At 53.9% G+C, this 11,140-nt stretch overlaps 1 protein-coding gene across 1 annotated transcript; it reads right to left on the bottom strand.

Annotated features, from left to right (window-relative positions):
- Nucleotides 1-1,437: 1,437 nt before the first annotated feature.
- On the bottom strand, nucleotides 1,438-11,115 carry LOC127463851 (interferon-induced very large GTPase 1-like). Its single transcript, XM_051773765.1, has 2 exons — nucleotides 11,010-11,115; nucleotides 1,438-9,870 (listed from the first exon to the last, which is right to left on the bottom strand). The coding sequence occupies exon 2, from the start codon at nucleotides 9,866-9,868 to the stop codon at nucleotides 2,585-2,587; it is 7,284 nt and encodes a 2,427-aa protein (XP_051629725.1). The 5' UTR covers nucleotides 9,869-9,870; nucleotides 11,010-11,115; the 3' UTR covers nucleotides 1,438-2,584.
- Nucleotides 11,116-11,140: the final 25 nt, after the last annotated feature.

Here is an 11,140-nt window from a genome sequence, read left to right as displayed (position 1 = left end):
TGCGCTCTGCTCCGGAACAGCGGCTGCTGGGACACGGAGGGTGCGGCTCCAGCGCTTGGGATTAGCGGGAGACACCACCAGGGCAAAAGCAGCGCCGTGTTGTGTCTGCGAAATACGGGGGATGTAATTTTTCTGTGGAAAAACGCTGCTTTCTTGAAGGAAAAACCAAACAGACAAACTTCCTTTTACCCCGTCTTTTTAGGTTGTGGGTTAAATGTTTGGAGAAGGAGACAAGCTAGGAAAGTGGGAGCTGCCCAGAGAGGCTTGTCACTGTGATTCAGGTACCGCGATCTGTTGGACTGACTGTGGGATCGAGCATAAATGCTGTTATCAGGTGCCTGTTTCTTACACTCACAGAACTAGTCCTGAATTTTTAATTTCTGACAAACCAGTGGCCTGGAGCAGTGATTTCTGCATTTTCTGTCATGTATTGGACATGTAAAAATATTCCTCTGTGAGATACACTCCTCTATTTGAAATTCCCACAGAAGTCCATTGTTGTGCAACACATCCCTTGTCTGGAGAAGTTCAATCCTAGAATTATGGAATGATGTGGGTAGGAAGGGACCTCAAAGAACCTTTAGTTCAGCTCCCCTTACTTTTCAGTATCCCAGGTTGCTCCAAGCCTTGTCCAGCCTGGCCCAGGGACCCAGGGGCAGCCACAGCTTCTCTAGGAATCCCAACCCAGTCCCTCCCAACCCTCCCAGGGAAGAATTCCTTCCCAGTCTGCCATCTCCCTGCCCTCTGGCAGTGGGAAGCCATTCCCTGTGTCCTGTCCCTCCATCCCTTGTCCCCAGTCCCTCTCCAGCTCTCCTGGAGCCCCTTTAGGCTCTGGAAGGTGCTCTCAGGTCTCCCTGGATCCTCTCTTCTCCAGGGGAGCGCCCCCAGCTCTCCCAGCCTGGCTCCAGAGCAGAGGGAGGCAGAAGGAGCAGGGAAGGAAAAGAAAGTAAAGGGGAGAAGGGAAAGAAATCCGAGTTGGTCCACTCAGATCTGCCCCTCTCCCCTTCCAACCCCATCCCGGCCTCCTCCCAGCCTGTCAGCCCAGCCCTGTCCCCTGCCTTGCCCAGCCCCCTCTTTCCCAGCTGTGCATCAGACAGACCCCCTGGGCAGTCCCTGCTCTGCTTTCCAGTCCCACCCTCCCCCAGCAGCTCTTTGCTTTCCCTCCTTTCTCCCTGGGAGCCCGGCAGGGGCACTGCCACCTCAGTTCCAACCCCCAAGGCCGTCCCTGGGGCAGCCCCAGCTGGTCCCAGCTTCTCCAGAGCGCGGCTCCGATGCCCCCAGGCTGCCTGGACAGCACCGGTGCTGCCCCGGGGGCTGGGAGGAAGCTGCTGGGCCACGGGATCCTACACAGGGGGCACGGCAAAGGCTTTTGCTCAACAGCCAGGCCAAGGGCAGGAGCAGCTGCCGGTGGGGTGAGAGCTGGAGGGAAGTGCAGCAGGCCCAGGCCCCTGAGCAGGGACGGCTGCCCTGGGCACACGCAGGGCCCTCCGGAGCAGGGAGTTAAAGCACTGCCTCAGCCAGCCCTGCCCGTGCCAAGGTGGGACCTGCTGCTGGCGACTGAAAGGACTCCTCTCCCAGTTCCTGGAATCACACTCTTTATTAGCACCGCCTGGGACAGGTTAATAAGTTTCGTGGGCGTTGGCGGCAGCGTCTGGCTGCAAAACCGTGTTTGAAAGCAGTCTGGGCTCTGGGAAGCAAGGCCAAGGTGGAACACGAAGCAATCTGCCAATATCCTCTGGGGGGAGCCCGACCAAAGCTCTGCTCCTTAAAGCAGCGTTGAACCTGCCCAGAGTGTTTCTCACCCCACAGGCGTCCCTGGGTGGGGAGGCAGGTTCAACCCCTCAGCTGATCCCAGCAGGTTCGGGGGAGTCTTCCTCAATTTTCCCCCTCTTCCCAACTTACTTTTATACGAATTCTTTGTGTTTAGGTGGAGCTGGAGTGGCTTCAGTTGTAATTACCTTTTGTTTCTGGTTGCTGTAAAGTTCTCTTGCTGTACCTAATGGGAGGGGGGGGGTCATGGCTTGGCACCTGAGGAGGGGCTTCGACGTGGTTGTTGGCTCTGCAGCAGAACACCTGGATTGTCCCTCGGCTGACAGGTACTGGAGGGTCCCATAATCTTCCCAGTACCACAGTGTTCCCCCTTTGGGCTGGGATTTGAGTGCTGCAGGAAAGCTGGGCTTTGCTCACTGCCCCTTATTTCCTCAGAGCAGCTCATTCAACTGGGGCTTTCTCGTGCTGCCTTTGCCCTTCCCCTGGCACTTGGGCTCCATCTTGGCCATGGGACTGAGCAGCCCTGGGAGGGTTTTTATTCTTTTGCTCAAGGACAAAGCAGAGGGAAATGTTTACGGCAGGAAGGGAAGAGGATTCTGGCTGATCAGGAAGCGAGGGAGTTTCTGAGCGACGGCCGGAGTAACGCGCCTTATTTCCCCCAGTTTGTGAGCAGTTGGATCCCATTGTCTTCATGGGGCTTGAGAGCATAAGCATTGAAACGGCATTTTGTGGACAGCCTTGTACTCTGTTCTGCTAAACTGCAAAGCCATGGAGCTTCTTCCTTCATCTTTCATCTTCCTTCCATCGGCGTGGCCTAAGGCTTGTCCAGCTCGGCAAGTGCTTCCTCCTTGGTAATTCTCTGCCAGGCCTCAGGGATTTCTCCTCTGCCTTGGAATTTCTTACCATGCCAGGTTTCTATACTGGTCCTGAAATGAGACACAAACCATTTCCAGTAGGCTTGCATGGATGGATCAGGAAGAATTTTCCAATTGGAGAAAGGAGGTCCTGCATCCCGGTATCTCTTGTAGGGATAGATGGGGTAATCCTCTTGAGTTGGGTAGAATCGACGGTCACTTGCAACACTGCTGGAACAAATATCAATGACCAGCTCTTGTGTTCCTCGGACCCACCATCCCCTCAAAGCTTGTGGTCGATGTAAGAGAAGCTGATGGTCTCCATCATGTCCCTGCATGGTGTTTGTGCAGACAGCCCCACAAAAGGGACACTGCTCCCAGCACCCCCAAAACTGCTCTGCCAGGATGGTGTGAGGCTTCATTTCAAACCATCTCAAATCAGCAACAGCAAATTCTTCCCTGAGTTTGTCCTTCATGGCAGGCAGTGCTTCTGCCATGGCTTTGCTCAGGAACTCGATGTCTGTGATCTCCTGATGCTCGAGGCCCTTCAGGTCACTTCTGGGCAAGTTGATCAGCTCTGTCAGTTCCCTGCAAAATTCATCCAGCCAGAGAGAGATTTTGTCCTTTTGGTCTTTTCTGTCTTTGACCCTTTGGGTTGATGAAGCAACAGCTGACAGGATGTTTCCATAGAGAACATCAAGGGAGGAATCTAAAAACTTCTCCAGCCTCCGGCTCTCACCTAAACAGTAACTCTCAACACGTCTCTCAATGTACCACTGAAAAAACTGTTCTGGGTGTTGAAGGTACCGCTTGAAATAGTGAAACTTTTCTTCTTGTGCCAGGAATCTCAGGATACAAACATCCAGATTGGCTCTGTTGCCCTGGAAATCTGGGACTTTCCCCTGCATGTCCCCAGCGATGGCTTTAGCCGTCCTCTCATAGACGGCCCGGCGAAGAGCTGGGGCAAGCTTGTAACAGAGGAAACCAGCAAAAGCTGTGACATAAGTGGCTCCTTGACAGGAAATCTGGAAACATGTAAAGAAATCTTCTTTCTTGCTGTTCAGGTAGGTGACTGGGTCATTTGCCTTCTGGAATGCTTCGTGCATGGCTTTAAACCTTTCTGCTGCCGTTCCGCAGAGGTACAGAGATAAATCTATGATGTAATCTTTGTTAACACTAAATAGTGCATCGCTGGGGATGGAGTTCACACCTTCCTGTACTTCATGGAGTATTTCATGAATAAAGGTTCGACTGTAATCCCGTTTCTCCTGTTCCTTCTTATCAATGTTTGCCCACACACGATCTATGATGTTGTCTGTGATGTCCTGCAAGTTCACATCAACATTGGAAACATTCCTTTTTTTCCAACCCTTTTTCTTTGTGACATGTTTCTTCAAGTCCAAGGAAAATCCTCTGTGTTTGGGAAATGACCTGATGCGTGCATGGAAACCAGGCTCCTTAAAATGCTCCAGAAGGACGTCTTCTATTTCGGCATCAATATCCACCCGTTCCGGTGGGGGAGCAGCACGGGAGACTTCAGCAATCCACTCAGCCCAGAGAGAAGTAAAGCTGTCTCTCAGTTTTCTCTGACTGAGACTGTTGCCTTTCAGAGTCAGAGCCAACTCCCTGCTCCTTCTCAGGAGCTCGTCTTCATATTCTGACTTCCTTGCATTCAGTTTACTCTGGGTCTTCTGCAGTTCAATGAGATTCTGACATTTCTTCCGAGTTTCAAGAAGAAGATTCTCTTTTAGTTCTTTCAGCTTCAGCTCTGTGCTGCCTTTCCACTGGACCAGCATCTCACGGTGTTTCTCTTCCCTGAAATACTTTTCCATGTCTGTCACGATGGCATCACTTGTCTCTTGCACGAGCCCTTCCAGGTGTTCTCTGGTGACTTGCTGCAAGTCCCCGTTCCGAATTCTGTTGTCAAGTCTCATTTGTACGTCTAAGACGTGACTCCTCAGCCTCCAGGTCCACTGACAAAAGGCAGTTTCCAGTTTCCTGTAGACAGCAATCTCCAGTGAATTCTTGAAGCTGAAAACAAAGTTCTCGTTCAGCAAAGCATTCCAGAGGTCACCAATACGGACTTTCAGGCTGGAGAGCGTCAAAATGCTGCCCTGGGACTCCTTGGCAGCCTGGAGAACTTTGCGCTTCAGTTGCTGGACGTTGTGGCTGTAGGTGGGGTTGGGTGGTGCCATTGGGGGGTTTCCTTCCCACAGGTGAGCAAAGTAGTGAATGTGGGTGTTCACGTCAAAGCGGATGACGTCGCTGAAGGAGGAGACGTCACAGCATTCCTGCTGGGCAGCTGCCACGGTCATTTCATCCAGCTTTTCCTGAAGACGTCTTTGTCCTTCCATGTTCTGCTCCTTGGCAGTAACTTCTCCCACGTTTTGGTGGACAAAGAGGCAGCCGGGGGAAAGATTTACTTTCTTCATCCTCAGAAGAGCGTGTGCAGCGATCTGAAGGACATCCTGCATTTCTGAGGGATTTTCCCCAAAGACGTTGATCAGGGTCACATTGCCGATGCCGATGACAAAGGTGGCCAGCTCATTGTCATGGTTCAGAGACTGTTTATTGGCCATCTCTATGGCACGAAGGCCCTCTGTGTCAACAACCAGCATGTAATCAAAACCCACGTCCTCTTGCAGCTGCTCGTCCAGTGGCAGCAGCTGCATAAACGCTCCCCGGGTGCATCTCCCCGCACCGACGTTGAACTGCAGCCCAAACATGGCATTCAGCAGGGTTGACTTCCCTGTGCTCTGCAGGCCAAGCACGGAGAGAACAAACACTCGTTTGTCCCCCAACCTCTCAATTAGGCTGTCAAAGATTGCTCCCACCCAGCACAGGGGCAGGTAAGAAGCATCCCCATCCGTCAGCTCCACAGGATACCCCAAAACCATCAGCTCTGCTGCCATTTGGGGCAGTTTGACAACGTTTTCATTCTTTGAGTTCCTTAAGTTCAGAGCTTCATAGATCTGCCCTACCTCTCTCATCAGATGCTCCAGGCCAACGGATGAATCATTAATTTCATCAGAGAGGGCCTCCAACCTACTCAGCAACTCAGGGCTTGGATTGGTTTTTTCCTTGCTTTTCTTTTTTTCCAGGATTTCAGACCATAACTTGTGATAGTCTCTCCTCAGTTCCTGAAGGCGACCGGAGGACAGGTCGTCCATAAAGACCTTCATCCACTGCAGGAAGTATTTCTTGGTATCTGCTGGCTGTGACTGGAGAAAGCCAAGGAATGGTTTCATCAGCTGGTTGAGGGGGAAGGCTCGCTCTCGTTGCTTTCTTCTAATTGCTGCCTTCTCGGATTCAATTTGGCTCCGATGGTGCTCGATGCTCCTGTTGCCCTTCTCCTGCAAGCGAGTGAGTTCTTTGTCCTTTTGGCACCACTGGTGCCACAGTTTTCCTTGAAGAGGCAGGAGCTGGGATTTGATCTCAGACAGCTTCTCCTTCTTCAGAAGGGTCACCAGCTCCTTTGCCTTTGCTTTGGCTGCCACACACTCGGGTCGATCTTCATCCACTAAGAATCCGTGCTGGCGAGCTTTGTCCAGGCAGGCGTCCAGGCTGAAACGAGGGTTGGACCCTTCCAGGAGATTCCTGATTGTTTTGGTGAGCTCGTCCAACATTTCTGCTTCGTTTCTGTTCTTGATCCCTATTGTTACGGTTTTGCTGGATTGTCCAGCTGCAACATTCTCTTTGTCAGTGAGAAGACAAACCAGAGGCCTTTGCGACTGCCACAGGTCACACAGAAGCTTTGTCCCTCTATCATCCATGTGCTCCGAGTCGGAGACAAGAGCCACGTTGAGAGCAGAGATCTCCTGTAAGAAGTGCAGCTGCGCTCCGTGGTCCCTGGCGTCTCCATGCAGGTTACAGAAAGCCACACAGCACTCAAAGGTGTCATCGGGGCTTCCCCGGGGACAGTACCAGGCGATCTCCACAACACCTGCCATCAGCAAACGCTCTCTGGTGCTGCCTTGGCAATGGCGGTGGAAAAAAGTGTCGTGTCTTTGTTTGCTGAGCAGAGCATTGAGGAGCTGAGACTTGGAAGAGGAGGCAGAGGTGCCAATGCGGATGAAGGACACGATGGGCGTCTCTGCCTGATGGATGAGTTTGTTATTGTGACTGCTCATCCTGGGCTGCTGTCCCGACTTCTCGGCCTCTTTCCAGCTCCTTTTGATTTGGCTGAGGGCCCAGAGCGGGAACTCGATCTGAGCAGTGCCCGGCTTGGGCACCAGCAGGGGCAGTGCCAGTTGGCAGAAGGCCAGCTTGGTTGCAATGGACTGTCTCATGAAGTCATCAGCACAGTGGAAAATTGCCATCTGGAGGTCCATGGGGTGCACGTGGCTGTCCCTGGTTGCAGGTCGAGGGGCTGCTTCCTTCAAACGATGGAGAAAGTTTTCAAAGGAGTCTGAGGGTTCGTGCTCTTGCTCTGTGGTTTCTGGCACGAGGGCAGGTCCTGGGTTGCTCCCATCCCCACAAGTCAGGTACCTCACCCGATAGTCCACGGTTAAGAGCTTCTGCAGGAAGAGAAATGGCAGTTCCTGGTCCTTGCTGGGCTGGCTGTCGTGCAGAGATGTCTTACAGATGCTGTGGAAATGTCCTGTGCCCATTTTTCTTGGATAGTGACTTTCTAGTCCAAGGCGCTTGAGCAACTGGAGGAACTCTTGGTTTGCAGTGGCTTCATTGGCTTTGGATTCCCTGGCACCTGACTCGAATTTGGAGGGACTGGAAGGCTCAGTTGTTTGGAAAGTGTCTTCCATGTCTTTGAGTATGTTCTGCATCCTCACATCATCCCCTGTTTCCTCCAAGCTCCCACCGATGAAGGAATTCAAGTCACGTTCCAGCATCTCCCAGTCTGGGCACTCCCTGTGCTTCTGGAGAAGATTCTTTGTCCCTGTGGACCACAAGCCTTCCATGTGACCTTCCATGAAACGCAACCGCTCCCTCTTCTGCTCTGGGGACAGCTCTTTGCTTTGGGGTGTCACGGTCAGAGCCGTCAGCAGAAGGGAGGCCTCAGCTCTGGCAGCATCTTGCTCCTTCAGAGTCACATACTGCTCGTGTGCCGCTGCCATTGCCTGGGCCAGGTACTGAATTTCTGCATGGCCAAGGAGGTGATGAAAAGTGCTGCTTCCCACCTGGTACCCTGTGCTGGTCGCAATTAAGAGCACCAAGAGTTCCATGTCCTTCTGAGCCCTTTCCTGGAGAGACCGCAGGAAGGAATGAATTGCGAGGCCTGTGGTCAGGGTGGCTTCTCTCTTTGCTTCCTGGACGGCAGAAGCAGAGGTTCCTGGTGCGTAGGTGACAGCATGGATGTGCTCCATCGTTTGCTGCAGTGTCTGCAGGAGCTCTTCAAGTTCAGAGACATTGGGAGTTTTGGGAAGCCTGTGGTCAGTCTGGAAGATCCATTGCATAATGAAGGAAGACTCAGAGAAGTCCTTGACAGAATAGATATGAGGATCCAGGAGGTTCCTCAAGATTGCCTTGATAGAGGTGGAGTTTTCTGGAGGTGACTCCTGGCAACTCCTCACGGTGTTCACCAGGAAGTCCTGCAGGGCTTTGTTTGACAGGCACACGTTGATCCAGACTCTGGGGTCCTTGGTTTTTGCACTCAGATCCTGTTTCAGATCCATCAGCATGAGCAGTTTCTTTTCATCCACCGCCCCCTGCCAGGCCTTCACAATCTCCATGAACTCTCTGGCCTCTTCCACTGCACTGGCCAGTTCCTCTCCAAAAGCGGTGCCGGCGCTCTGATTCGTCAACGCTTTGTACGCAGCCCTGAGGGCGCGGCTCATTCCATAGACGGACTGAAAATCCCTGCTGTGATTGCACAGGATGACATCCCACACCGGGATCAGCTGGAAGCCGCGGTCGATAACGTACCACGTTGAGTTATTGGACACCAGCCCCATTTTCCACTGAGAGAGAGAATCAGTCTCTGATGGGCCCCCTGTGGTGAACACGTGACACCGAATCTCTGTGTGGGAGCTCTCTCCAGCTCTGCCCTGGACAGAAGCCTGTGAGCTGGACCGGGAAACATCTGTGGCCCCTCCTGCACTGGCCCCGAAGCCACTGAAACTGGCCCCGACAAAGATGTTCAGAACTTCAGATGTTTGTCGCTTCACCTCTTCCCTCTGCTCGGCTCTGAATCCTCCTGTAGACGCCTTCCACCAGAATATCCCCCCAAAGTGGAGGGGACCCTGACTGACGTGGGACCCAAACCTTCTGAAGAATCTCTCCAGCAGGTTGGGCTGGTCTTCTTCCCGAGTGAGGCTCAAAAGCTGCTCCATGTGTTGTAGCTCCTGCAGGGCCCCATCTGAGAGGAGAAGCTGATGCCTTTGGAAGTAGCAGGAGGCCAGAGGGGTGTACTGGTACTTGGTGGTGCAAAAGTAGCTCTGCTCAGAGTGGGACTGGTGGGTGCCCTGTGCCTGTGAGGAGCTGCTGTGATCTGCACCAGCTTCCAATTTTACTCCCCAGAACTCGGCTTTGGCAGAAACGCTGATGCTGAAGCCCAGCTGCTCCATGGACCTGGTGAAAGTGGATTCTGCTGCACTGGAGGAGAACTCCTTGCTCTCAAGCAGCGACCCTTGTTCTGGACCGGCGAGCTGGAATCCCTCAGGAACCCTGAGGAGCTGCTCTCGCTTTGCCAGCACATCTTCAGCCCTGCTGGTTCTGTAGATGCCCTGCAGGGCCAGTCCCCCCGACGCCCGCCTCAGCACCTCCGTGTCGGGGATGTTCTCCCTCCTGCCCAGTGACGACTCCTGCTGCTCCAGCTGCTTCTGGATGCTCTCCAGCACAACTGCCAAGGGCTTCTTTGGTGCTGGCCAGAACTCCTTGGGAATCTCCATGGTTTGCCATAGAGCCTCTGCTCTTTGCCTTATAGCATCCTGGCTGTGGCTGCGGCTGTCGAGCATTTCTTTCAGCTCATTCAGGACTTGCTTGGCCACTCCTTGTGTCTGCTTTGTCCTCTCCAAGTGCTGCTTTTCTTGCTCCTCAGAAGTTGCTTTGTCATCTCTTATTTTCAGGAGTTTCTGGAGCGCCCTTTTCTCCCAGGGGTGCCGCACTTGGCACTCCAACGTAAGGTAGTCTTCATATTGCAGGTGTTGCAGGGCTTGTGTGCACTGGACTCCCAGGGTCTGGGAGAGTTTGGGGAGCCAGTATCCAGCCTCCAGTCCTTCCTTCTGAAGTGCCTCTGCCAGGAGCTGTGCCTCTCCATGCCCCTCTGGGGTGTCGTCCTGCGAAGCCATGGCTGTGGGGGAAGAAAGGAAACGTTCCCTAAGGTTTGTTGTGAGAGGCCCCAGGCTCCTCTAAGAGGCTCTGCAGCAGCTCCGGCCCTGGGGATGCTCCCACGTGGCTGCTGGAGCCCAGGCTGGGATGCCACAAGGCCCAGGGTCTCCTTCCCGGACAATGGATGTGCCTGCTGTGGGATCAGCCCTGAAGCTGAGTGTGTATCCCAGAGACAACACACACACAGACACGGACTTGGCCACACAACCTGCCATGGAGAAGGTGCTGCCTTCAGCATCGCCCAGGTCCTCCCAACAGGACTCCTGAATCCGTAAGTGCAGAGAGCCGAGGGCATTGCTGGATCCCTGGAGCAGCAGCACAGCCCCTGTGCCCGTCCCACTCCCCTGCCTGCATCCTGCACCCTCTTCCCAGCACAGGGCTCTCCCGCTCGCCGGCTGCTCCAGCTGGTGCTCCCAGCACACAGAGGCAGCGCTGGGAGCTGGGGAACATTGTCCCAGTTTTCAAGATGGGCAGGAAGGATGACCCTGGGAATTACAGGCTGGGCAGTGTCCTTTCAGTGCCTGGTACAATTGTGGAGAAGGTTGTTCTGGGAGTTATTGAAAAGCCCCTGAAGGACAAGGCAGTCGCTGGTCACAGCTAGCACGGGGTCCTGAGGGGAATGTGCTGCTTGTCAAACTGAATATCGTTTTCTCCACAATAACCCATCAAGGGAAGCCAGTTGATGGAAGCTTTCTGGATTTCAGTAAAGCTTTCCATCTCTCCCAGGATCCTTGTGGGTTCCTTCCCACTCCAGCCCTTCTGTGATTCCCTGATTCTCACCCTAACGGAGCTGGTGCTCTCCCTGGACTCCTGCCTTTACCCCTCTGGGGTTTTCTACACCGTCCCACAAACCTGAGAAGTGTCTCTGTCTCAATTCAGCTGGATCCTGGAGAGGTTGATTCCATGCACAAAGCCTTCCCCTGCCTTCAGCTTCCATCCCAGCAGGGACACCAGACCCTCCCCAAGCCAGGGCTGGCTCCCAGGGGTTGGCACTGGGCTCCTGGAGCCTTGCAGAGCCTTGAGTGTCAGCTTTCCCTCTCAGGCCAGTGCAGACTGAGGCAACCTGTGCCCTGGCCGTGGGCTCTGAGTCACCTCACCCACCTGAGAGCAGATGCTCCTCTTGGTCCCAGCCTTGAGTGCCCAGAGGACACGGGCAGCCAAGGTGCCCAGCTCAGGGGACACAGCACCGTCACAGCCCAGGCCTCGGGGACACGGCGGCGGGTGGAGAAGAT

The sequence above is a fragment of the Manacus candei genome, unplaced genomic scaffold (genome assembly GCF_025592945.1).
Source record: "Manacus candei isolate 608988 ecotype Guabito, Panama unplaced genomic scaffold, ASM2559294v1 h1tg000177l, whole genome shotgun sequence".
Lineage (NCBI taxonomy): Eukaryota > Metazoa > Chordata > Aves > Passeriformes > Pipridae > Manacus > Manacus candei.
This window is presented reverse-complemented; position numbering and strand designations above follow the sequence as displayed.

Bases quoted from the DNA above. Each gene is read 5' to 3' on its own strand.
- LOC127463851 (XM_051773765.1), bottom strand. From the start codon at position 9,868: ATGGCTTCGCAGGACGACACCCCAGAGGGGCATGGAGAGGCACAGCTC.